Genomic DNA, 26,987 nt, shown 5'->3' on the forward strand with positions numbered 1-26,987 from the left:
TATAATATTTAATTGTTTATTTATTTATTTGTGTCGGTAAATACATTTAAAGATAGGTTTTCTACAAATTTTTATAACATGCATAATGCTAGTTGGATTTTCTAACTATAGCATCATGCGTGTTCGTCTATTTTCTAAAACCTCTGAGCAATGAGCAAACTTTGACGGTTGGTTTAAGTCACTTTTCAACACTAATAATGTTGCAATTTTGATTGTTGAGTCAAACTTTAATCAACTTGATTTAAATGATAGTAATAGCGCTTGCAGTCTACATTAGTTAAACTTGATTTACTAAATCTCACCAAACATCATTTTAACACAAAAACTGTCTTGTAGTGTAGTTATGATCAAATTTATAAATCAATGTGAGTAAACACCATTTTGCTAAGGTTATATAAGATTATTAGCAAAAGTGGCTGATTGGAAGGATAGAGTGATCGGCTACCTCATGGGCTCTCAAAGACCCCCATTGTGGAGAGGGGGGCAATACCCACTCACCAAGGGCTCCACCCCAAGGTCGAGTGATCCCCTCAGGTGATCCGCTATCGGCTTCCCATGAGCCCTGAGACAGACCCTCAATTACGGGCGCTGGGCCAATTTTCAATTTTTTTTAAAAAAAAAATCAATTTATTAAATTTCTTCCCATATAAATACTTCATCCTTAATTATGTATGAGAGAAAAATGTGAATAGAAAATTAATTTATTATGTATTTTGATTTAAGCTTTTTAGACATTAACATTAAAAATAAAAGAATATAATATTGATGTGAAAATGATATAAGCTCTTGTGATGGGTTCTCATTGCAGAGAATTAGGCTTTGAGAAGGGTTGTTGACGTGGCAGGAGAAAATGGATCTAGACTTTGAGATAAGTTCCGGATTTAATGAGTTGGGAATTTGTTATAAAATAGAATGCGCACACGGATGGTTTTGGCTATATTTGATTAGTTATAGTAAATTTTACATGCTACTTTCTTAAGGAGTATTAAAACTCGTGTCTTCACTCCTTCAAAAAATGTTCGTGTTTATCGTTGTCACAAATCATAAATAAAACAAGAGATTGAATATAAACAAAACTTAAAGTTATTGAAGTGGTTGTGCCCATGATCCAAATATACACTAGTGATATATGCGAATATTTGGTTATTGTCATATTACGTATCTAATTTATGTGAAATCTTATTAATGTCATAAAAATGTCGTTCTCCTGTGACTTTATTGTTTACTTCCAATTTGAGCATTTGACATTCGAGAAATCGAAATATTATTAAGTATGATGTGTGTAACTTACTATATACACAAATTACTTACCTTCTATAGTCGATTTATTTACACACAAATGTTCGAATACATTTACAAGATTTCCTTTTATATTTTTCTAGATATATCACATCCACACTACTCAGTGGAGATTTATCAAATTATTATGGTGTATTTATGAAATGGATATGAGACGACAATAAAATTGATAAAATACAAATAAATAAAGAGAAAAAGAGAATTTAATACTTTTAGTAAAAATAAGCGTACCAAATCTGAGAGAAAACTTACTTTTAATCATGTTTTGGAAATATAAGAAAAATAAATGAAGGAATAGTAATTTCAAGATTGGCGCGATAAAACTATTTTTCCTTCTGCCTTTTTGTAATGTTTAAATTAAAACTTTATCCTCTTTTTTATAAAAAGGGAAATCAAACAAACATGCTCTGCAAAAACTGGATTTTGTGTTGTTGTTTCTCTCTCCCTCTCTCTTCATAGTAAGAAATAAGAATCATCATTTGACGCCTTCTCCCACCATCGCCTGCAACTGCAATCAGCAATAAATACTAACACTATCCTAAAACCTTCTTCTTCCGCCATTTGTATGCTGCAAACCAATTCTAAACGCACATATATAATCGAATGACGTGAATTAAGTGCTTTTTATTCAGAAAAATGGCGTGTGTTGATGTTAACGACGACCGCACCATTAATCCAATGATTGGATTGCAGGAGCCGAGCATCGATACCGACAAATTGAGCTACGAGATTTTTTCGATTTTGGAGAGCAAGTTTTTGTTCGGCTACGAGGACCAGCAGCTTTGGGTGCCGAAGCCGATTGCGGTGCAGCCGAAGACCGCCGTCTTATCCGACGGCGGAGCTCAGGCGGCGAAAAATCAGAGGGGGAAAATCTGTATCCTCAGCATCGACGGCGCCGGTATGCGAAGCATTTTGACCGGCAAAACCCTCGCGTATTTGGAGACAGCGCTGAAGAACAAATCGGGGAATCCTGACGCTAGAATCGCTGATTATTTCGATGTCGCCGCCGGAACAGGCGTCGGCGGAATTTTTACAGCGATGCTATTCGCTGCGGGAGATCAGAACCGTCCGATTTTCCACGCGGACGATACGTGGAAGTTCCTCGCGGCGGAGGGGAAAAAGGTGTACTCGATTGCGAAATCGCGGAGTTCGAGGAACGGTTTTCTGAAGCGAATTTTTAAGAAATCCGGCAGCGGTGGCTCGTCGTCGGCGGTTGGTATGGAGAAGGCGATGAAGGAAGCGTTCAAGGACGAGAGAACCGGCCGCAGCCTGACGCTGAAGGACACGCTCAAGCCGGTCCTGATCCCCTGCTACGACCTCTCCAGCGCGGCGCCGTTTCTGTTCTCGCGAGCCGACGCGCTGGAGAGCGACAGCTTCGATTTCAATCTGTGGGAGGTGTGCCTGGCGACGTCGGCCGAGCCGGTCGCCTTCGATCCGGTTTGCATGAAATCGGTCGACGGTTTGACCCGATGCGTAGGGCTGGACGGCGGAATGGCGATGAGCAACCCTACCGCGGCGGCGATCACGCACGTCCTGCACAATAAACAGGAGTTTCCGTTTGTGAGAGGAGTGGAGGACATTTTGGTCCTTTCCGTCGGCGCCGGAGGGCAGCTGATGGAGAGCAGCTTTGACTATGAGCAGGTCAAGACGTGGAAGGCTAAGGATTGGGCGCGGCCGCTAGCAAGGATTTCCGGCGACAGCGCGGCGGAGATGGTTGACCACGCTGTGGCAATGGCGTTCGGTCAAAGTCGTAGCAGCAATTACGTCAGAGTTCAGGTAGTTAATCAGTTTTACCATTTAAATTCCTGATTGCTAAATGAGTTATGGTGAAATCAATAGCTTAATTTAAGATATTCCTGAGAAAATTTAGGGGTGGGGGAGACAGGCTGGAGTGGGATGGGGAAGCTGTTATTAGGCTAACATGCGCCAGTGGTTTTTTTGGGGGCATGCAATTAAATTCTGTGTGTTTCTTTTGGGGAAGGGAGGGTGAGAAGAATAATGTGTAGAAATGAGTGAAGGAAAGGGAGAGTTCAAGCCAGGTGAAGAACGTTGTCGTTTTGATGCAACATGGCTGCTCATGCCAAAATGCCAACCATAACTTCAGTATTTCGACATTGACATGGGCTTTTCTGTCATGAAAATTATCATGAATTCATCATATCTGCAACCTATAATTTACTGTATAATAGCATTAAGTTTCTAATTTCTATCCACCACTCTGTTTTGCAACAACAAGGTATTTACTTCATCTAGAGAAGGCTCTTGCCTTCAATGCTATATTTATGGAGTTTCCAACTCACATTGTTGACCAATTTTGTGGAACATATAGTATTTGTCATTTACATAGAATCAATAGCATTTAGAGAGGATGATGAGAATAGAGGGGAAGGGCTAATATTATTTACACAGTTTGCAATTTTGTCATTTTTAGTATTTTCACCAAGTGTGATGTTGATGCGGTCCTCCAATTGGGCCTGCCCATGAATATGATTTGATATTATATAAATATATATGTATACTAGAGATGGTAATACACTAATACACGCACAGAATGTGACTTGAGTTTGGAAAACAATCATAGTTTTTATCACATGCTTTTTGGAGAAGGGGACTATGTAACTACTCTTATTTGACTTGAACTGGCTTAAAACTGGCGTGGTATGGGATTGATTTCCTTTTGTCAAATGGTCCTGCCATCCATTTACAGCAATGGTCCTGTTTTTCCCTGCAGGACCTTCCTTAATAAACTTCTCACTCTATTTTTATATATGTAATATTTTTCAGGTGTGCAATCTGTGTGCATATTTATTTGTTTGATGGCTGACACGGTATGGGATTAATTAAAAACTAAGAAACATACGTATAACTTTGCAAGACATGAGTGATAATGTGATTTAAGATGTGCACTTGTCTTCTTGAACATACAAAGTAAGGCTAGTGGAACATTAGCTTATTAACATTTTCTGAACCCTTCAATCAACAGGCAAGCTGTTCCAGCTTCGGTCAATGTGGTGCAAATGTGGATTCGGACCCCAGTCCGAGGAACGTAAAAATGCTAATGGGGATTGCAGATGAGATGCTGAAGCAAAAAAATGTGGAGTCTGTCCTCTTCAGTGGTAAGAAGATCGGAGAGCAGAGCAACTTGGAGAAACTAGACTGGTTTGCCGACCAACTTGTACTGGAGCATCAGAAGAGGAGTTGCCGGATAGCTCCCACTGTTGCATTCAAGCAACCGACAAGTAGGCCTTAAGCAAAATTAAACGGTAAGCTTTCTCCATTTCACTACTACTAGCATGACATATCCTGCAATATCAACCAGGCCCCCATCATCTAATGTTTTCTATCTTACATTATGAATCTGTTGATTGATGCCAATCACATAAAGATACCGAGCCTTGTCTGTTTCTGGTACCCCGTGGGCTCTGTCTTGTCATTTTCTACCGATTTCAGAAATAATAAAAGCTGACCAGGAGTTTCGGTTGTTGCAATAGTCAAGTTTTTCTAAATACTGTTAGAGATGAAAATCCTTAGCCCACCGACACTGCTTCTAGGAGTTATAGAGAGGGGTATTTCAGTCATTCTGTCCAGTAAGGTAGGCAAGAATCATTGCTATTTGCTAATGGACACTCACAAATCCGTAGTCCTTAGTGACTCTTGATCAGATGCTGTGTCACCAGTATGTTATTGGCAATGTTTATAATGCTTAGCTTGTCTCTCTCCTAACTCTTAACTAAATCAAAACTGATGTTTTTAGACACATATTCTAGATCAAAATAGATATGAACAACTTGACCCTTGCCCCCTTTTAGTCTTTTGGTGGGAGCCATTGTGATAAATAAATGGCAGCATTCTTGAGTTTAAATCTGAGCCCCAGAAACTGCCATATTACTGTAGCTAATTTGACCCATCATATCTATTAGTTGGCCAAAATCGTGAAGAAAATCACATTTCATACCAGATGGCATTGAAATTCAATCAATTGCCGACAGACAAGTTTATAAGTACAGGTGCCGTATAATGGTGCAATTTGTTGACAGAGCTGAAACTATTACTTATGCAAGCATTAGGTCTACATGGTTGAATGAAGGCATATATACATAACAAGATAAACATTTAACTATAGATAGACATTTGTCCTTTAAGAATGTGGAAAGAACTTAGCTATTTTGAAACTTAAGTAGTCAAACAACGCCTCCCACTTTTCTAGCTTGCTGTCTGAACTAACATTAGTTTAATAGTACTATATTTCTTGGCATTGACAAAGGCATCATCAAACTGAAAATGATTGTGAAGAATTACTAGTCAAAAGATGGTCGTTTTTTTAAAAGAAGAGAAAGTCCTTGGTTTACTGAGTTTGTGACAAAGGTGAAAGTAAAAACCGAGCAAGTGATTAAAGCATTCAACATGATGTCTATTGATTTTGTGTTTGAATATTTGTGTCGACTTTTTTCACAGAGCAAGTGGTTCTCATCCTTGCAGTTTTGGTTGCTTTTTGCAGGTGGGTGAATTGGGCAGAGGTAAAAAAGGAAGGAAATTGTAAAAGTGAAAAAAAATGTAAAGTGATTATAATATACTACTAGTACTATATAGCAACTTTCACATTTTGAGAAGGATAGAGAGATGGAGAAGTGGGGTTTGAGTTTGTGTTGTAAAAAGGGTGGTGGATGGATCTTGGTGGGATTCTTTGCCTGCCAGCGGCGGAGCATGGTGGTAGCCGCCACACCACGGTGGTCTTATTAAAGTTGTACCTTTTTCTCTTCTTTATTTGGATGATTAAAAAAGTTCTACTATTCTAGCCTAAATTCTTGGTGGTTTATCTTTGTAAGTTTCTATATTGGTGATATGTCTATTTTTCTATTTACAAACTTTTTTTTCTAGTGGTGGCAAAGAGCCTAGAGTTTAATAGTGGGTCTTAAAAGTACAATTTATATGACTTTTATTGGTATATTTGGTCTGATTCAATAATTTATATTTGGATGGAATGTGGACTTTTGTTGTGGAGATGTAGTTTATATGAATGGGACTACTCTTTAAGGCCTAAACTTTGTTTTTCAAGAGCTTTGTAGAAAGAAGATTGTTTCTCCTTTCTCCACTCGGAAAATTATTTTTTATTTTGAATGATTTTTTTTATGTGTTTGATTGCAAGCGAACACGTGTGATGTGGTCGTACCTTAGTTTATAATTCTAACGAAATATATAAGTAAATCTCTTTACCAATTTTAGAAGGTATCAGATATAATTAAGTTTGAGATGTTTGATTATTGACCCTTTCATCATACTTATTAAAATAAAGATATTATATTTGATTGATTGTTGATCTATTACATCATATGCAATGCAACATATATAAATTTTGATTGAAGAATGATAGTAATTGCTAGTTTTGTCTAATAATGATTAGTTTATAATATAATTATCTTCCATGTCACCTCTTGATAATAACTTATCACTTTCATACATATATCCTCCATATAAATAACTGTGTAATCATCCGATAATTCACATTTTTTGATTTATTGGATTTAAATCATGTAGTATTAGTATCTATTGAGCTAAAATTATCTCAAATTTTTGAGGAAGATGTGAAGTGGTGGATAATTTTTAGAACAAATTATAAATCATAAAAAATCATTGTATCTATTCTGAAATAGATCATGAATAATCTCAATTTCCGCTTATGAATTATTGTGGAGTTGATTTGATTTGATTTGATGAATTGTTTTTTTATTGGTTTGGCGAATTTGACTGAACAGGGAGATAAACACGTGGCACTTTTTAAATTAGCATGCTAAATAATCTCTCTTTTTCTCTCGTCATATCATACATACACACTTACTTAACTACCCAACATATATTAATTAGGATAAAGCAATCTTGTTTGCGTGATGATTAAAAGAGAGAATCTACTTTAAGCTTATCCTTTTGGAATTTGGACGATTATTAAAAAAAAACTAAAAAGACAAATACTTAAATAATTAAGAGTAATTATTCAACAACTGATTAAGATATACCATGAAAAAATATGGTCCAAAAAAGGACAACCATTTAAACTCAACTTAATCTTGTGATAATTGTGTATTGGTATTGATTAAGACATGTGGGACACAAGGAATTGCAATTACTACCATCTATATTTCTTTAGACCACTACCTACAAATTGCTACTTAAATTATCAATTACAAGACACCGAAAGTGAAAAAAAGAAGAAGATAAAGTTGCATGTTTTTAGAATCACAATTGGTATACATTGAAAGAATAAAGTTAATATTTCTAAGCAAAGGGAAAGTGAGTTAATTGTGTAATAATTATATTATGAAGACTTTTTCTTGAAGATATTTGTGATAGCAAGGAATACCCAAAACGCAACCTTTGTTAAATGCAAACTAAATAACTAATCTTATCTCATCCACAAATCTTAACTGATGGAAGGTCAAATTAATATTCAAATGAAATAACATTCTCTAAAAATAAAATAATACTACTCACTTTTTATTACAAACTAGTATCCACCCACGTGCGATGCACGACCCAAATATTTTTCAGAAACGAATAAAGATCTCGAGCTCTCTCTCGAATACTTGATCAGATCCTTACCTTGTCCGTTCAATCTTCTTGACAGCAAAAGTTCCATAGTCATTCATAACCATTCTATAATCAGTTCCAAAACCGCCGACTCCAACAAACATCTTCCTCTTCAAGAGACTCAAATCTTCTGGACAAGCTCACACGAAGGGTATGGAAGATTGCCGTGGAAAGTTATGAGCTTGGCTCCTATTGCAAAAAGTAGTTTAGAAAAAATAAGACATAAAAATATTTGAGGAATCTGCCAAGATTTTGAAGAGGCATATCATTGGTTCATACTTGCTTCTTGATGGACTTGTTTTTCACTTTTGTGTATCTTTTTGCGAGACTTGTCTACTTGTTGGCCACACAGATCTAGATTACCAATAAACCTAAGCATAAGCATGAAGTTTAGAACAGTATCTGAATATTGATATAATCAAGAGAAAGGGCGAAGAGTTTATGTCTTAATCATTCATGTAAACACCACAGCTTTTCAGTTCACATTTAAATGAGATACAATAGCATAATACACCAATGCAAACTAACATAGAAATGTATTAGATAATCTTGTTGTGAAAAAAATCACTTTTATTTTGTTGGCCTGGACATTCAAGTACACGATGAATCGATAGAATCACGCATGTAATTCGAGAAAGAAGATCATACGATTTGCTTCCAAACTTGCAACATCTGGTACAAGAAGTTTGATGACAAATTTGTGTAAGCATTGCATAAACAACTTCTTGCATCAGTAAACTAAATACAATTGGAAACAGCTTCCATCAAGCAATAGAGTGCAATATACGAAAGAATATTATATAACTTACGGATATGATAGACGTGTTAAACGACCTAGAGAAGAAGGTATAGCAGCTTTCAGTGTATTGCTCGATAAATCCCTACGCACCAAAATTACATACATCCATCAATAAAGCAAGACGTTAAGTAAATGGATGTTAAATCTGAAGAAAATATGTATTGATCTTACAATATAGTCAACATAGAAACGTTTCCAATAGTCGAAGGTATCCTCCTTGAAAATAATTAGGTCGAAGATATCCCTAAAAATGACCAATTTATTCCAAAAAAGAATTGCTATGTAAAATCAAAAAAAAAAAAGGGTTCTGAGTTTAGAACACTGTGCAATCTCATTAGGAATGAAACCATGAAGACTATTCTGATGAAGTGCCCTAAATTCAGAACAAAATAAATTACTGCTTAATTAAAATAGACTTTAACATTCTGGTGCTGCACCACCAAAATCGAGAGAGGAAAGGTAAGATCACTCCAACGATTAATATTTCAATTCAGTAAAAAAAACAGTTTTATTTGAATAATAATAACATTAGTTACTCATTATTTTTAAAACTTCCAAAGCATCAAATTGTACTTATTATGCCAAATTTTATTTTTTACAAATTTCATAATTATTTATGTTATATTATTGTACTCCCTCCGTCCTACAAAAGATGTCACACTTTCCTTTTTAGTTTGTCCTACAAAAGATGTCACATTTCTTCTTTTGAAAAAAGTTCCTTCTCATATCAATTATAAAATTATATTTTCTCTCACCACTTAAAACACAAAATAACATCTTCTAAAATTTCGTGTCATTTTCCAAGTGTGATATCTTCTTTGAGACTGAGGGAGTATCATTTATTATATAACTTATTTATACACCACATATTTGTTACGATCATAGATTGCAATGTAAAGCAAGTTGCGTGTTTTACATTCGTCTTTGTCAATACTTTTTAAAGTTCTTTGTGGATACAATTATTTTATTCAATATAATATTAATATTAATATTAATTAAAGGTCACTTTTTTCAATCTAATCAAATTCAATTTTTTATTAATTAAATGACATAAACTACACTCTAGTGGATCATTCTAGATAATTGTGTTTATGTCATCCCTAAATCATTTTTGCAATATTCACTAATTGACAACATGGAGAAAAAAGTTATACATAATTTAACTGTAAAACATAATTGGTAAATATAAATAAATTACTATAAATTAAATTACAAAATAGTAATTCATAGCTTGGATAATAAAATCATAAGCAAAACTTCCCTCCGCCTGCCAACGCCCCCATCTCCAATTCCCTATCTCATCACACAGATATTCGGCTTCAACATTTCTAAGATCTTCCATTTTCACGTAGGGCCTACTCCTTCCAACTTCTTTCCCTCTATAAATTTTCATGAATTTCTCCACTAAGTTCATCGCAGTTCTCCTTGCCATTGTTGCTGGAGTCCTCCATCGTGCTTCAAGATCAATTCTTTTCCGAATATTGAAATGTTGGGTAGAAGGGAAGAAGAAAAGCTCCGAAACTTAAAAGAAGTCGAAGAGTAAGAAAAATACCAAAAATCAATTAAAATTTATGCAAAACATATTATAAAAAAATATGTTTATTTGCATTTTAGTTTGAAATGATGAAATCGCGTTATGCACGACACAAAATATTTTTGTTATATATTAATTAGATATTGTGAATAAACTAAATAAAATAAAAAATAACATTATTACATAAGATTAAAAAAAATAAAAAAATATAGCACTATATAATAACAATATGTTAAATAATTATAGAGAACAATATTACAATACTTTATGCACAGTGTTATTGATGTTCAGCTAAGATGATCTTCTGGAAGAGTATATTATGCAAAGATGGTATTGCTTTTAAAGTGAAGAAAGGGTATACCTATATGCTCATCTTTAAATATTTGACAGTTTCTTGAGTAATTTATTATAATCTTTAAAAATATTGGGCGATAAAAATTGACTCACATTGTCGAATCAAACATTACCATGAAAGCAAACTACTATAATAAGTTGGATTACTTCTCAGCTGAACTAACCGGTTATGCTGAATTCCTTGAACCGAAATCATTTGAGAGGTCTATGAAGCTCACTCCTCCTGCTGTAAAAAAAATTGGGAATTTGAGGTGAAGAAGATGATTTTACTTTCAAATTAACTTATACTCCCTCCATCCCCCATTAAGAGTCACACTTTTCCATTTCGGTCCGACCTCATTTAAGAGTCACACTTCATTTTTACCATAAATAGTAAGTAGGTCCCACATTCCACTAACTCGATTCACTCACATTTTATTATAAAACCTATATAAAAAAATGGGTCTCACATTCCACTAACCTTTTCAACTAACTTTTCTTTAAATTTTTTAAAACCCGTGCCCGGTCAAAGAGTGACTCCTAATAGGGGACGGAAGGAGTAGAAGATTGGAAGCTCTTGGAATTCTGTTCATTGGCATTCTTCTCGTATCATTTCATTCCTTATTAATTTGATATAACTGGATAGGTAACCATCCATTAACTCTCTATTAACTTAAAATAACTTTCCACTAACTTTAAATAATTACTTACTAATTTAACCACAAATAACCGTGTGAATAGAGTCCAAAGAAAAAACAATTTTATTTAATTAATAATTTATATTTTAAAAAGATATTTTACAAAATACCCTCAAAACTCCCCTTTTCCCCTTTTATATATTTATATATTGTAGATTCTCATTTTGGAATCATACGCCTTTAGGGGCATGGGAATTTAAATGGAGTACTTCACTTTGACTAGTACATTAGGAAATTGCAGTTGTCATTTCATTAACAAAAACGAGGGTTAAATTTTATGTAAAATAATGTTCATGAATCTACAAAGACTTGAAAAGGATACTATATATTTTAGTTATCGTACTAAATTGTCACTATAAATCCATAATACTATCATCTACTACTAGTTAAAGGAATTAAAATTAGTTCTCTTGAAAAATGACATGTTGCCAAATGCAACTTAATTGGCACAATATTAATTTATTGATTTGAGTGAAGTTAATATAGTTAGGAATCAAAATATAATACTTATATCAATTAAATATTTTAGAAGTAATGGTTTTTTTAAAAAATTTACTACATCAAGTAAGAAGAAGAAGAATATAGTTAGTAGTATTAACAAAAGAGAGCCATTAGGTGCATTGTCAAACAATGAGTTTTCATATCATATCATTCTACTCAAATAGTTATGGGCCTTATGAATGTGCATCAAATCAGAATTACATGTTTCACTGAGTCTATATATGCACTATGCAATAACAGATCTAAGTGGGACTGAGGGTCGACCGATTCCACTGTTGGCCCATAATGGCTAGAAAACTCTATTAAACTTCATTTCAACTATTTGTGATTAGGTTTTACTTCTGTTGTCTATCCGGCGTCTATTAACAGTAACAGTCGCCGAACCATCTCTACCCAAAGTTGGGTGCAACTTAGTCTATTGTATCCGCCACGAATTTCATTTCTTGGACCCGTGACAAGTGACAATGAACTCATGCCGATTGGGAACTCACCCTTAACATTTATGTTAGAGATTTAATCCAAAGTACTATAACCAATTTGTCAGTTATACCATAAAATAAGGTTTATTTGCGCTACAAATTCTTTAATTATTTAAGTCTTTTATATACTATTGATTTTGTTAATAGTTAGTAGGAGTAATTCTTTTTGAAAAAAGATAATGCTGGAGTCTGGACAAGCAGAGTGTTACATTTTTCTAACTAAGCCGGAAAATAGTGACAAAAACAAAAAAAAAACAATCTTGGCGTCGCCCGGACTCGAACCGGAGACCTTCAGTGTGTTAGACTGACGTGATAACCAACTACACCACGACACCTTTGCTTCTCCAGGCTTTTATAATTTTAAATTAGCATTGCCACAGGAATATCTAACAATATGCATATGTGGACTAAAATATTTTTTGCTGGGCCTGGCCCAATAATGTAAGCGTAGATATTTGAACCAAAATCCACTTCTAAAGAGAGCATGTAAAATCACTATTCTTTTTAACTTCAAATTGTATGCCTCTATCCTATCCCCAGGCCAACTTATACACTGAGCCTTTTGCATTCTTTTACGAATTGTCAATTGACCTAACCGTTAAACCTTATTCACTGTATTCGATCCACTCAGTCTATTTGAACCTTTTTTCTCTGTAAATTTTGGTGGTTAAAGCGCCCAACTCATAATTGGCAAATTCGTAGGTTCAATTCCTACTGGATGCACGCCAATGTGACCCTCCAATAAGTCTATTGGAATTGACTTTGCATCAATGGAATCTCATCACCCACACATAACGAATTGGTGTGGTATATTCATACCATAATACAGTAAGACATAGCATTCTTATTGAGACTAGAACTCATAGGAAAGAAAATAATAGATTTATGGATGAAATCAAATATGCAGTATTTACAGACAAAAGTATTCGTTTATTTGGGAAAAATCAATATACTTCTAATGTCGAATCAGGATTAAGTAGGACAAAACTAAAGCTTTTGGTCGAACTCTTCTTTGGTGTCAAGGTAATAGCTATGAATAGTCATCGACTTCCGCATCGCCCAAAACTATTTTCAATAACTAGAGTATATTAATTGAAGGTTTTTACGACATTGAAAAATTGAGATATTTGAATCAGTGTTGGGTGATGCATTGATGATGAGTAATCTTCGAAGGGATTAATGATGGAGTAAGTAGGGAAATGCTATGTGGCCACATTATGGCCAGCCATAAACTGGTTTAATAGATAAAAAAACCGGTTAGTTTATAAGTTCCGGTTCAACTCAAATGATTCTTACTCTTATGCCCCTGTAGTATTTAGCTGGATAAATTACACTTTAAATTTATATTCCTATTTTTATCCCGCCAGCTTGCTCACAAAAGGGGCGCTTCTTTTTTTTTTTCATTTTCAAATTCCCACGCCCTTCCCATTGTATTTCTTCCCTATGTTTCTTTTTTTCATTTTCAAATTCTCTCTCATCCCTTAGCTTCTATCCCCATCCCACATATTCCTTCTCTCTCAAATCTCCCTTTACTTTTTCTATTTTCTGTAAAAATAAAATTTCCAAATTTAATATAGGAGCAAATATCAATTGAAATGAGTGTATCAAATTAATCTAATATTTGATTAAGTTATTAAATCTAAAATTTTATTCAGTTAATCTTAACATTCATTGATATAACGGGGTATAAGACAACTTGAATCTATGATGAAACCAAATGTTCATATGAATTTAATGTTTAACTTATTCAGCTACATAACTTAAATCTAATAGTAATGCTAAACATAATTATTTTATTTAATAAATTATTCAACTAAATATAGTATTTAATTAAATAATTCAACTGAATGGAAGATTAAAGTGTCTTTAATTGTTAAATTATTCTAATAGTCAATTTAATTGTTCGATTGAATCTAAATTCAATTAATTACTGAATTTTTCTCGTCCAAGAATTGAATCTAATATTCGTATGGGTTATTAAATTGAGTATATAAAACAAAGTTTAGACAAGCCTAAAACCAATTAAAGAAGGATTTGATCAATTATATAGTAATATAATACTAATTATGAACTATATTCTTTCACGGGGTTTATTCATAATGAAAATGTAGACAACAAATAGAATATAAAAAATACTATAAGAAAATAAATAGATCAATTAATAAAATATTTTTTCCAAACTATTTAATCAGTCAAAACATTATATTGATATTAGTTGTGGGTTAGATAGCATTTAAGGTGTGATTATCATTTATAGAATAGATAGATTAACTATTTAATTATTCTTATCCAACAATTTAATTTACAAAAACTTATAATGAAATTTAAAGTTTGATTACATTATAATTACATTATAATTACAGGTGGTTCAATTTTAATATCTCAATATAGATAGATTAATTATTGAAATTTTCTTGTCCAAGAATTTAATCTAATATTTGATTGGGTTGTTGAATTGCGTACCCCCTCTGTCCTAAGGAAGATGATCCATTTTCTGGATGACGCAGGATTTAATGCCGTTTTATTTTGTGGAGTATGTTATGTGGAGAAAATAAAATAGAGACAAAATTATTTTTATTTTTAGTAATGAGTCATTTTGGGCATAGCAAACCAAAAAGAAAATTTATTATCTTCGGTGGAACGAAAGGATTATAAGATAAAATAAAAGTTTAGACAAACCTAAAATCAATTAAACATGTGCATAGAGAAGGTAATTTTGCTGCAGACTTTCTCTCCCAATATGCATATAGCTTTGATAAAGGAGTTCATGTTCTTGATGGCCCTCCACCGGGTATGAATATTTGGCTACTTCATGATAGAATAGGTGTTTCTTATTTGCGATAGTTTCTTGAGTTTCTGGGATGTGCCCAGCTTTCTTTACCAAAAAAAAAAAGAAGAAAATTTGAATGTTGTTAATTTTTTATATTAGAAAATAAATAGATCAATTATGAAATTATTCTCGCCGAACATGTTGATAATATAACATTTTTGAATGTGATTAAGTTAATATTTCTACAAAACATATAGATTAACCATTGAATTATTCTTATCCATCTATTTAACTTAGTAAAAGTTTATAATGAGATTAAAATTTGATTAAATTAGTAATTTAAAGGTGGTTCAATTCAAATATCACAAAATAGATAGATTAATTATTGAATTTTTCTTATCTAAGAATTGAATCAATTCACTTGTTCAATTTAATCTAAAATTATTTAAGAAATTTAAATATTCAATTTTATCTAAAATTATTTAAGAAGTTTAAATATTCAATTTAATCTAATATTACTAATAATAAAAACTCTAAACATTATTCATAATTTTCAATCGAATCAAATAGTATCAATTAGAAACTCAAATTCTTAATCGAGACAAAGTTCATCAATCCAATCTTTCAAGATTGATTTCACATTCAATTGTTAATACCAATTCCTTCTATAGGTAAATTTACAATAAAATAATATTAATTCACATATCAAATATTTGGAGTATTATGGTATAGCAAAAAAAAAAAAAAAAAAAAAAAAAAAAAAAAAAAACTAATTACAATTAAGAATATTATATTTTATTCTAAGACTACTCACTTCTAAACTAAAAATTTTATTTTTTTAATATTCTAATTTTGAGCTTATCATTCATTATTTATTCTATGAATACTCATTCCGAATTAAGAACATTATTTTTTGTATTCTATTTATTGTTTACATTTTCATTATGAACTATTCTTTTCGGGGTTTACGCATATTTTTTTTAATTCATCCATAATTTTTTTGTCAAACTGATTGTACCATAATTAAGGTTTATTAGGACGTGTAATGCCATGTACTGATGTACATGAGAGAATCACATTTCCATGGATTAAATTTCACTAAAGTGGTATACTATAATACGCCTTTATACTTATATTAATGTATGAGCAATCAATTAATTATGGCTGCTTAGATTCAAATTCCAAGAGGCTATTAAATACGTATCTTTAATTCAAAATTTGAAACATATAAATTCCCTCCATCAGCAAGAAACGAGATAATTAAGGAAATTAGAAAAAACAAAAATAAGATCAAGGATATATATGTAATTTTCATTTATCCACTAACTCTAACTAATATTTTATTCAATAACTAACCCTTAAATTTACTAATTTATCCTTGTGTGGCTGGCCATAATGTGGCCATCCTATAAAATAGTTACAGATATTAATGGTGTAAATAAAGAAAAAAAGAAAGAAATATCTCAATGCCAGCAGTTGAAATTGAAACCATGGAGGTTGGGTGCAATTAAAATTAGTTGAAAATGGTGAGAAAAGCAGCGTCGGACACGAATTACAAGGTATGACAGCAGCTAACTAACATATAATCGGCACGTGTCAACCAAGAATCGAAGCAGTCAACATCCCAAATCTTCCCCTTAAATCAAAAAGATACTTTTCAGCATACCTCATCCGCCACGTGCCCACTCTTTCCCTTCTAGCTTTAAATCCCTACTAACCATAATTATATCACATCACCTAACAATATTATACTTCCTTGGTTCCATAATAATAGGGGCATTTTTCCATTTTCGTCCGTTCCATAGTAATAAGAGTATTTTTCCATTTTCGTCTGTTCCATAGCAATAGAGTCATTTCCCTTTTTAGTAAAAGTCAACATATTTTTCCATATCTATTTTACTCTCTCTTACTTTTTTCTATCTTCATCTCTCTACCTTTTTTATTTTCCACTTTATTCTCTCTTTAATTAATAACACAATTTGTTTTAATCTCCATATTAAAAAATTTTACCCCCATTACTATAAAACGGAGGGAGTAATATGTACTCCCAAAATCCCATTAACCCAATTTAAGGATAGGTTGAATTTTCTTTATTTTTTTAAATTCAGATATCTGTTCAATTTAAAATATTTTTAATATATAAATGTTTTAATATTTTTAACGTAAATAATTTAGAATTCCCGGAGCTCTTAAAAAAATGTCAGATATTTTGAAAATCTCAGTTCTCTTTAAATTTTCTGATTGGCTCAGAATATACCTTTATTTTCTTAAAATGTACTCCTATATTTTTAAAAATTGTTTAAATCAGATGCAAATACGCATATTTTATGATTTTATTTTAATAGAATGCCAAATCATCACATTTATCTGTTTCTTATGCTATCTATTATGGTAATTTTTTACAAACTAGAGTTTTTTTTTCTTGTGGTGGTTAGGAATAAGTTTCTAATTTGTTGATATACATTTGGTGCAGGTCTACTACCTAATATGAACAGACACATATATGCCATCCGATAATTACACGATTAAAAGTCATTGTTGAGTATAACACGTATTTCAAAAATATAAAAAAAATACTAAAAAATAATGGAATATAAATAATATTTTTATGTATTAATTTTATAATAATAATAAAGTATTGAATTAATGGAGTAATGAATTGGGAGTACCTATTAATGAAGGAAGAAGTAGAAACAAAAATTTGAATTAAATTATTTTTTGCCATCTTAAAACTCTGAAAATTCTAACAACTTAGTTCCAGATGCTCATGCCACGTGTCCACATACCCAATGTTGACAACCCACGTGGTTCGGCGCTTCATTATTTAAACTTGACCGCCGCATTCCCTCGACGTGGCGCCGATCCAAGTCCCTTCTTATTTAAAGTTTCAACGGTTCAGATTTTCCCTCATTTTGCTCTTCCTTCTCATGCAGCAGTTTCCGTATTCCGTTTCGGTGCGTATCTCTTTTCTATTTCTTCTCTTCCCTCTCTCTCGTGAGATTGATTAATTGAATATGACTTTCGATGAATTACGGCGAGGATCGATGAATTCGGAGCAGAACGGAGTTTTGGAGTTTAAAACTGACGAAGTAGTTTTCGAAGGTGTCGACGCGAAGAATTTTGGCAGGAAAACGATGGAGCTCCGGCGGATTAAGTCGGTTTCGATCGGAAAATCCGGAGATCTAGTGGTTTTTTCCGATCGTAAGGTTTCTAGTAGGAAAAGGAGATCTGATGTTAAGAAGGAGATTAAATTGATGGAGGAAGCGTTGCTGGTTCAGTTACCGGAAATCGACGCCGGATCTCGAGACGGCGGCGCAGCCTTGCCGGAGCATGGAGCGGTTTCGATTATTGGTCGGCGGAGAGAGATGGAGGACGCGGTGGCGGCGGAGCTGGATTTTGTGAGGAAAGGCGGGAAGAGCTACAGTTTCTTCGGAGTTTACGACGGCCACGGCGGGTGGCGCGTGGCGCGTGATTGCAGTGAGATGCTGCATAAGCTGGTGGCGGAGATTGTGGTGGGAGATGCCGGTGAGGAGATTGCGTGGGAGAGAGTGATGGCGGTTGGTTTTAGTAGGATGGATGAAGAAGTGAGTAAGAGTGGCGCGTTGGTTGCGTCGACTGGGTCCACGGCCGTCGTGGCGGTGGTGGGGGAGGAGGAGATCGTCGTGGCGAATTGCGGCGATTCTAGGGCGGTGATGTGCCGCGGCGGTGTTGCCGTGCAGATATCCGATGATCACAAGGTAACAACTAACAAGTCTATACAATTATTAAAGTTTCATAATTGAATTGTTGATTTGCTTCTAAAGTTGATGTATAATCCTTTCATAATTATTGATTTTAGTGATTTACATATATGATGAATGTTAGCTAGGTTGGTGATAACCTACCTAAAATTATTTAAAAAGTGAGCATAATATTCAAATTCTGAGTAGTAGTAGTAGTAGCAGTAGTACTTTTTATAACATGTACTACAAGTTTAGAAAGTTTGCCTATTGCTTTTCTTCAACTGAATATTCATGGAAAAAGTATATCTTCCATCTGGTCATATATAGGTGCTCTCTTTGCCAATCAGTAGTACTCATTATACTTTTATGAGTATAAATTAGTACTCCCTTCTCCGTCCTCCGAAAAATAGGGCACATTTTGCCATTTTTAGTTGTCCACGAAAAATTAGGCAAATTCAAAAAAGGAAAATTTTCAACAACTTTTCTCTTAATTTTTTCTCTTGCTAATAATATGGACCCCACATTCCACTTAGAGCACTACTTCTCTCTTACGGTCATTCACAAAGTGCCCTATTTTTCATGGACGGAGGGAATATAAGTCACTATTACATAAATTTATAAGTATAATTAGACCCCACATATTATTAACTTATTCCAATACCATTTTTTTGTTATAAAACTAATATACAAAAATTGATTCACATTCTATCAACTTTTTAAACCAACATTTTCTCAAAATCCATCCCAAAAAAGGAGTACTTATTAACATCACTAGTTGCACAAGAGATGTAATATTAATAATGTGTTGTTGATAGTTTTGGCATAACTTGGGTTAAAATTTTTGAATGGGCAGCCTGATAGACCTGATGAACTAGAGAGGATTGAAGGTTGTGGAGGAAAAGTAATCGACTGGAATGGGCAAAGAGTTTTGGGAGTGCTGGCTACCTCGAGATCTATAGGTATATATATGATTAGCACATACTGTTATATAATAGTAGTATATAATAGTAGTACTATAGATGATCAAAAGGGAAATCATGTAATATGGTAATAATGTGTGTTTGTTGGTTTGCAATTGCAGGTGATGAATATCTTAAACCATATGTAATAGCGGACCCGGAAGTGAAGGTTCTGCGTCGAACGAAATGCGATGAGTTTTTGATTCTGGGAAGCGACGGGCTGTGGGATGTGATTTCTAATGAGATTGCATGTCAGGTGGTGAGGAGGTGTTTGGAAGGCCGGATTATAAGAACGAATTCATGCTCCGACTCTACACGCACAATGGAAGCAGCTGCCATTTTGGTCGAGTTGGCAATGGCTCGGGGCAGCCACGACAACATCAGCGTTGTTGTCGTGGATCTGACCTGTTGCCATTGAAATTTCGGGTCGATTTTAGGTTCTATTTACTTCATCATGTGAAATCAGTAAATTGTTCCATGTTTCAGCAATATACCAAGTTGGTTACATTTATGTCCAGCTCTTAGAATCTATCCTTAGTTGAGAGTTGATTGTCAATTAATTCATGGATGATTAAACTGTTTTATAGGCTGTTATTGATTTGTGATCAACTTCCTTTTGTAGTATCTTATCACAGGGGAATTTGAATTCCCTATGACGATGGGGCCACCTAGACCACCTGCTCACATGGACTATAGTATGGATTTTTTTAGATTGTGAATATTATTCAATTTGGGGGATGTTTTCTTATTCTTTTTTAAATGTGTAAAGAAATTTTGGAATCGCCATTCATGTTTACGAGTGGTTATTATACATTCTTTATCAATGACTGTATCGCCTTTCTTGCACCGTCTCCCCTGACCATGGTTGCGTCGTCGTCAGATTCATGAGGGCTGCTGAGGCACGGCACTATATACAACATCCTCCACACCAATCCCGGAATTGAGGATGCCGCCTCAAATTGGCTTGGCAAGTTGCCAAAGCCCCAAGCCGCTGAGACTGATGTTATCGGTCATGAACCACTGCAACATCAAATCCACAAAAGTCGTGATTGATCGTAATCCCAATGCTATGTTGGGCGATTTTGGGTGTGGATTGGGCGAGCTGACATGTATGGGTGAGTTTAGAATGCTAATTCGAATGGATTTGTGTAATGGGATTCATGGGAACGATATCAAATAATCACCTCGATTTAGGGGACAAGACGTTGAGACTGGAGAAGATGAAGGTGGGTAGACTGGTGAATGGTGATGATGCCAGGCCGGAGGAGCTTCAAATAATAATCATATACTACTCTCTATATAGGGGAGATATTATGCTAGTAAGCGGTCAAAAATGATTGCAATGGTCGAAATCCATGCTTAACTAAGGTTGCCGCGTAAAAAAAGAAGGCATTGTGTTAGATAGGCTATGTTCAATGATAACTATGATAATTTTTTTTGCGGGAATTTTTAAAACAAAAATGATACATTGAGTATTTTTTGGGAATTACCAAATGTTAGGTATTTTAGAATAATCACCTAATATAACCAGACAAATTAACCATTTGTCATTTGATGAAATTATTTTATTAAATTGGTAAATGTGAATAATTTACTCACATTACAATTTTATGATAGCTTCTCCTTCCGGTTGCAGTGGCATTATAGGATTTCTGTTATGCTCAACTGAGGGTTGATTTTGTACACCCTGTTGAGAAGTTGGATGGTGGTCTTGAGTCTCTTGACTACATAAGGGAATTTAAATTTTACAACTCTGATGTATCTTCTGGCCTATTCATTTAGCCAAACTCAACCGTCAATTTTAGTATTGTCCTCGTTTTTGTAAGTATTAATCTTAAGAGTGAACTACAAAAATAGTCTTTGGACTATGCGTTTATCTCGCCAATGAACCCTGGACTTTAAAAATATCTTCAGACAACCCTGGACTAAGCGTTTATCTCGAAAATAGTCCCTTTTCACTGTTTTGTGACGAAAATACCCTTTTGGAGGGTTTTGGGGGGGTTGGGCAATTTGGTCTTTTTACATTTTAAATCTGATATTATTTCAGTTATGTACTAAATCTAATATTATTTCAAAATTATCATTCTTCTTCCCTTTTGGCATCCTTCACTTTGTTTCTTTATTTCAATATCAGATTTAATTTTATAAAATTAAATTTTAAATTTTAATTTTTAAATATCAATAATTTTTTTAATTATTAAAATTACTATTAAATAACAAATTAATAGTTATAATCAATATTTGATAGTCTAATATTTAATCAATAAGGTACGACGACACCTTAAATTTAATCAATATTTGATAGTTTTAATCATAAATAGATCATATAACACGATTTATTCCGAAATAAATATGCATCTAATGTATAGGAGAATTTGACTAAAAATATTATGAAATTGACTTAATCGTGTTATATGATCTATTTATGATTAAAACTATTAAATATTGATTAAACTAAGACATCGTCGTACCTTATTGATTAAATATTAGACACTATCAAATATTGATTAAAACTATTAATTTGTTATTTAATAGTATTTTAATAATTAAAAAAATTTATTGATATTTAAAAATCGAAATTTAAAATTTAATTATATAAAATTAAATCTAATATTGAAATAGAGAAACAAAGTGAAGGATGCCAAAAGGAAATAAGAATGATAATTTTGAAATAATATCAGATTTAGTACATAACTGAAATAATATCAGATTTTAAATGTAAAAAGAATAAATTGCTCAAACCCCCCAAAAGGGTATTTTCGTCACAAATCAGTAAAAAAAGACCATTTTCGAGATAAACGCTTAGTCCATGGTTGTCTAGGAATATTTTTAAAGTTCAGGGTTCATTGGCGAGATAAACGCATAGTCCAGTGACTATTTTTGTAGTTCACTCTAATTTTAATACATGGCACACACAATACACACATGTCCAGAGCAGAGTAGAGCCATTATGGATTTAAGAGTTGAGAATGGTCTGGCTTATTGAAATGGGTTTTCATTTGAAGCCTATCATATTCAATTGAGAATTCATTTAAAATAAGAAAGAAAAATTAATTATTTTCATAGCTTGAACTATGAACATTTTTTATGGATCCACTTTTTATCCAATTAGTGTAGCACAGGAGTTCGAATTCTATGAGAGATGAAATTTCATTTAATTTTATGTATGGAAAAAAAATAGTCTATGGGTTTTATTAAGCGATTAGCAAAATATGAAAGAGAGAAAAAATGGTTAGGACTAATCTTAGTTGATGAAACAATATGAAAAATGAGATATTTTAAATGGTTTCAAAATATATGCGGCCCACATTAAAACGCTTATTTTAGTTTCCCAGGATTCTGGAAGATGGCACGCTCCCTCCACACTCCCAACTCTTCATCTCTCTCTACCTAAAACGTTTTCATTTTCGGCATCAAATCCAACCACTGCTCCAAATCAAGACGAAATTATTGTGTATGTAGGATTTCTTGGAGCGCCAAACCTTTCATTTCTTCCAATCGGTACTCTTTATGCTCGACCTAAATATCCAATTTCGTACCTCGTAAACCTTATCTTGATCCATTTCGTGCTTTTATGAGTTTTGAGCTGGATTTTAATTCAACCTTGAGTATATACATAAAAATCAGCTTATTCAAATCGGTATATGTTATGTTTCTTCAGAAGGTGATTTCTCTTGTGGAATTGATTTTTTTGTATCGAGGGTTTCAGAAATTGTGAGGCTTTTTGCGAGTTAGTACAAGTTAATTAACACCTAGTCTCAAGCACATGGTAGAGCAGAAAAGATTATTTAAAAAAAAAGGCTTTTGATGAAGTATGCAAGATTTTTATATTGCTCATATATTTCTGTGCATGTAATTTAACTAGCCGGCTTGCAGGAACTCTAGGGATTTTTATTTTATTTTTTTATACTACTATGTTTGTTAAGAACGATTGGAATTTGTTCTTTGATACCGGCTGGTCTGTTTACATCACCTTGTTATATGATGTAAACCCAAAATTGTGCATTTCTTTTCCTTCTTAGTTTCTCTTTTAAGTAGTTGAGCTTACTAATTTTAATGCTATGCAGACACTACACTTCAGAAAATGATCAAAGGAGCAGTTTCTGTTTGCTCTATTGTTGACCAGACATCATTCTTGTATCACGTGAGTACTCTTGTTCAATTGTGATTTCATGGCCTTGTTTGTCTAACTAAGGATGCATCAACATATTTTTCTGTATGCCCTGAAATCAGGATTTTCGTTATGTCCTAATACTTGGATAGCTACAATTTTTAGTTCATTAATCTGACAAGAGCAACTCCCTCAATTATGAACACCATTGCAGTGAAGAGAAAAATATTTCTTAATTCATGAAGACACTATTTCAAATATTCCTAGTGGAAAGTGGAGAAAAACTCTCATAAACATCTCTGTCATTTTATTTATGTTCTAGAGTCCATTCACCATAAAGCTTATCTGAGTAATTACTTTTTTTATTGCAGAATATTATTTATGGCAATATCAACCATTATAATCAAGATGATCACTGAACCTATGTTAATACTGTCCTTTTCTTACCTTCTTTCATACTGTTGTGCAGGCAAGGTTCCCGGATCTCTCAGCAGTCAACACATGTGGGAACTCCTCATTTCTGCCTTGTAAATCTGTCACTAAAGTACCAGATTATGGGAATCACTTATTGCTTCTTCAAGGCCGAGACAAAATCACCCCAAGAGCTGCATATAGAATTCCACCTGAAAGTGAGGATGCTGAGCGCCAAAGCTCTTCTGATTCCTCCGATGATCTGTTGTTTGTATTTCCTGAGAATGATGAGAATCTTGAGGAACCAAGAAAAAGAAGAGCTGCCTCCAAAATACAGTCCAGTATTGATCTTCAGCAAATTGCTAAAAAACTGGGACACCAAGTTACTATTCTCGATAAACTGAAGGCAGTTCATTTGCACATTCTAGCTATGGAACAATGGAACGTGTCGAGACTTAAACTATGCCACCAGTAAGCTTCACTTATTTCCTCTTTTTAGAAGCTGAATGTGACCCGTGATCAATGGAGCTTTTTTGCTGCATCTTACTGTATTTCAATATTCTTTTCCTTTCTGTAGTAACTAAACCTACCTGAGCTACACCTATAACCAAAAGTATGATCTACATGCAGTTAGAACATTTTCTGGTGTAGTCCTTTCTGAAATGTTAAACCAATTGTTCTGCATGTTCTCATGTAAATTCTATTAATTTGCAGAAATTATTCAGCAAGTGCTATAAACATGCTGCACTATTTGGCACTGAAAAGCCTGGATACAGAACAGATCAAAGAAGAGCTTTCCTCTATTGGCCTTATGAATTTAGAGACAATAAATACTCATGTTCTTTCAAGTCTTTCTGGATGTATTGAAATGCTTATTAACTCAAGACCAGATTCTCTCCTTGACTTAAAAGTGTCTACTGAAGGGCTCCCTGTTCACCAACGCTTGGGCAATAAAAATGTTGACCTTGGAATGACTGCAATGGTGAAAAAGGCATCTTCTAATAGGGACCTACTTTTGGGAAAACTTCGAAGCCTGAAAAAGGCTCATATCATGGTAACAGTTGGGCAAGAGGCAGCAGAAAATGATACGCACGTAACAGATCTCATAAGTTCAGGGGCCACAATCTTTCGTATCAACTGTGCTCATGGTAACACAGAGTTATGGAGTAAGATAATCACTACTGTGAAGAGATGCTCTCATCTTCTGGAGAAACCTTGTCAGATCCTCATGGACTTGGCTGGACCAAAACTTCGAACTGGAAGACTGAAGGATGGTCCATGTGTGGTGAAAATCTCCCCCAAAAGGAATGCACTTGGTAGAATTATACGCGGAGCCCAAGTTTGGCTTAGCCCACGAGGAGCAGGCTTACCACCTTCTCACCTATCCCCTGATGTTATTTTGCAAGTGGATGGTGAAGAATTTCTCAGTAAGCTGGAAGTTGATGATCCTGTGAGATTCACTGATGCCCGTGGAAAACAGATAAGTCTCCGGATCATAAGCAAATATCCTGTTTTTTCTGGTGCTGGATTTATGGCTGAATGCAGCAAAACTGCATATGTTGAATCTGGCACTGCATTGTATATTAAGGAGAAAGGAAAGAAATCTTCAGTTGGATTTGTGGTCAGTGTTCCTCCAGCAGAGCAATTTGTTAGATTGAGAGTTGGTGACTTGCTGGTTTTAACTCGAGATAGTTCAGACAAGCAAGACACTTCACCTTGTTCTGCTGTTGGCACCCATAAGATGACTTGCCCTTGTGGGTATCTGTTTGATTCAGTAAAACCAGGTGACCCTATTGCTTTTGATGATGGAAAGATATGGGGAGTGATTAAAGGAACTAGCATTTCAGAAGTAGTTGTAACGATCACTCATGCTGGCCCTAAAGGTACTAAACTAGGTTCAGAAAAATCCATAAATATTCCCCAGAGTAATATTAGGTACGAAGGTCTTACTTCAAAGGACCTTATGGATCTTGACTTTGTAGCTGCACATGCTGACATGGTGGGTATTTCATTCATTCGAGATGTTCATGATATTGTTGTCTTGCGTCAAGAGCTTTCAAAAAGAAAATTTTCGAAGCTGGGGGTTGTGTTGAAAATTGAGACGCAAGGTGGATTTGAGAAGTTGCCTCTCTTGATACTGGAAGCTATGAAATCAGGAAACCCTTTAGGAGTGATGATTGCTAGAGGAGATCTTGCAGTGGAATGTGGATGGGAAAAGCTTGCTGATATACAGGAAGAAATTATGTCCATTTGCAGTGCCGCCCATCTACCAGTAATCTTAGCGACACAAGTTCTCGAATCACTTGTCAAAACAGGGGTGCCTACTAGAGCAGAAATCACTGATGCAGCCAATGGAAGGAGGTAAGCAGCAGTATGAATGTAGTTTGCAACCAAGATTGACTGGGATTATTAACATTCCTACTTCTGAAGCCATTATTGCTCAACCTTGATTGAGATTATGGTTTTGGTAGTTGTGCTATAACCTAAATAGAAGAAACTGAACTGTTTTTTACATTGCAGAGCGAGCTGTGTGATGCTGAACAAAGGCAAACACATTGTGAAAGCTGTGTCTACTCTCGACACCATTTTAAACAGCCAATGCACAAATGCGAAAGCAGAATTGAAGCCTCTGATGTTAATTAATCGTGTAGGTTGATCATTGATATTGATGCTGATGCCTTCAATCTACATTTCCTTTTGTTTGCTCTGTACAGTGTTAAAAAGGTAGAACCTCTCTTTGCTGAGATTTAGATGCAAAAGCACTATGCTATTCTCTTATTGCACGCCTG

At 34.1% G+C, this 26,987-nt stretch overlaps 3 protein-coding genes, 1 long non-coding RNA gene and 1 other non-coding gene across 9 annotated transcripts; 3 read left to right on the forward strand and 2 right to left on the reverse strand.

The window, feature by feature from the left end:
• Window positions 1-1,687: 1,687 nt before the first annotated feature.
• On the forward strand, window positions 1,688-6,176 carry LOC125213892 (patatin-like protein 6). Its single transcript, XM_048114678.2, has 3 exons — window positions 1,688-3,075; window positions 4,283-4,562; window positions 5,798-6,176. The coding sequence occupies exons 1-2, from the start codon at window positions 1,936-1,938 to the stop codon at window positions 4,547-4,549; spliced, it is 1,407 nt and encodes a 468-aa protein (XP_047970635.1). The 5' UTR covers window positions 1,688-1,935; the 3' UTR covers window positions 4,550-4,562; window positions 5,798-6,176.
• A 1,534-nt stretch (window positions 6,177-7,710) lies between these two features.
• On the reverse strand, window positions 7,711-8,971 carry LOC148930007 (uncharacterized). Its single transcript, XR_016136316.1, has 4 exons — window positions 8,852-8,971; window positions 8,691-8,762; window positions 8,161-8,252; window positions 7,711-8,070 (listed from the first exon to the last, which is right to left on the reverse strand). It is a non-coding gene; the product is annotated as an uncharacterized LOC148930007 (long non-coding RNA).
• Window positions 8,972-12,486: 3,515 nt separating this feature from the next.
• TRNAV-AAC (transfer RNA valine (anticodon AAC)) lies at window positions 12,487-12,560 on the reverse strand. Its single transcript has one exon. It is a non-coding gene; the product is annotated as a tRNA-Val (tRNA).
• A 5,301-nt stretch (window positions 12,561-17,861) lies between these two features.
• Window positions 17,862-20,500, forward strand: LOC148930008 (protein phosphatase 2C 51-like). 4 transcript variants are annotated; one of them, XM_089068418.1, is made up of 4 exons: window positions 17,862-18,732; window positions 19,571-19,676; window positions 19,799-19,845; window positions 19,933-20,424. In XM_089068418.1, the coding sequence occupies exons 1-4, from the start codon at window positions 18,010-18,012 to the stop codon at window positions 20,092-20,094; spliced, it is 1,038 nt and encodes a 345-aa protein (XP_088924544.1). In that variant the 5' UTR covers window positions 17,862-18,009; the 3' UTR covers window positions 20,095-20,424. The 4 variants fall into 4 exon arrangements, with proteins under 4 accessions (XP_088924544.1, XP_088924542.1, XP_088924543.1 ...); XM_089068416.1 differs by having other exon boundaries at window positions 17,865-18,732; window positions 19,799-20,113; window positions 20,299-20,500; XM_089068417.1 differs by having other exon boundaries at window positions 17,865-18,732; window positions 19,799-20,102; window positions 20,299-20,500.
• A 2,497-nt stretch (window positions 20,501-22,997) lies between these two features.
• Window positions 22,998-26,976, forward strand: LOC125215582 (plastidial pyruvate kinase 4, chloroplastic-like). 2 transcript variants are annotated; one of them, XM_089068413.1, is made up of 5 exons: window positions 22,998-23,177; window positions 23,744-23,820; window positions 24,257-24,669; window positions 24,913-26,559; window positions 26,719-26,976. In XM_089068413.1, the coding sequence occupies exons 2-5, from the start codon at window positions 23,761-23,763 to the stop codon at window positions 26,852-26,854; spliced, it is 2,256 nt and encodes a 751-aa protein (XP_088924539.1). In that variant the 5' UTR covers window positions 22,998-23,177; window positions 23,744-23,760; the 3' UTR covers window positions 26,855-26,976. The 2 variants fall into 2 exon arrangements, with proteins under 2 accessions (XP_088924539.1, XP_088924540.1); XM_089068414.1 differs by having other exon boundaries at window positions 23,003-23,130.
• The last annotated feature ends 11 nt before the right edge of the window (window positions 26,977-26,987 follow it).

The sequence above is a fragment of the Salvia hispanica genome, chromosome 3 (genome assembly GCF_029641045.1).
Source record: "Salvia hispanica isolate PSC_SH4W2 chromosome 3, Shi_PSC_v1, whole genome shotgun sequence".
NCBI lineage: Eukaryota > Viridiplantae > Streptophyta > Magnoliopsida > Lamiales > Lamiaceae > Salvia > Salvia hispanica.

Bases quoted from the DNA above. Each gene is read 5' to 3' on its own strand.
- LOC125213892 (XM_048114678.2), top strand. From the start codon at position 1,936: ATGGCGTGTGTTGATGTTAACGACGACCGCACCATTAATCCAATGATT. The intron at 3,076-4,282 runs GTAGTTAATCAG...TTCAATCAACAG, and splicing joins GCAATTACGTCAGAGTTCAG to GCAAGCTGTTCCAGCTTCGG.
- LOC148930008 (XM_089068416.1), top strand. From the start codon at position 18,010: ATGACTTTCGATGAATTACGGCGAGGATCGATGAATTCGGAGCAGAAC. The intron at 18,733-19,570 runs GTAACAACTAAC...TTGAATGGGCAG, and splicing joins AGATATCCGATGATCACAAG to CCTGATAGACCTGATGAACT. The intron at 19,677-19,798 runs GTATATATATGA...TTGCAATTGCAG, and splicing joins GGCTACCTCGAGATCTATAG to GTGATGAATATCTTAAACCA.
- LOC125215582 (XM_089068413.1), top strand. From the start codon at position 23,761: ATGATCAAAGGAGCAGTTTCTGTTTGCTCTATTGTTGACCAGACATCA. The intron at 24,670-24,912 runs GTAAGCTTCACT...ATTAATTTGCAG, and splicing joins AGACTTAAACTATGCCACCA to AAATTATTCAGCAAGTGCTA. The intron at 26,560-26,718 runs GTAAGCAGCAGT...TTTACATTGCAG, and splicing joins GATGCAGCCAATGGAAGGAG to AGCGAGCTGTGTGATGCTGA.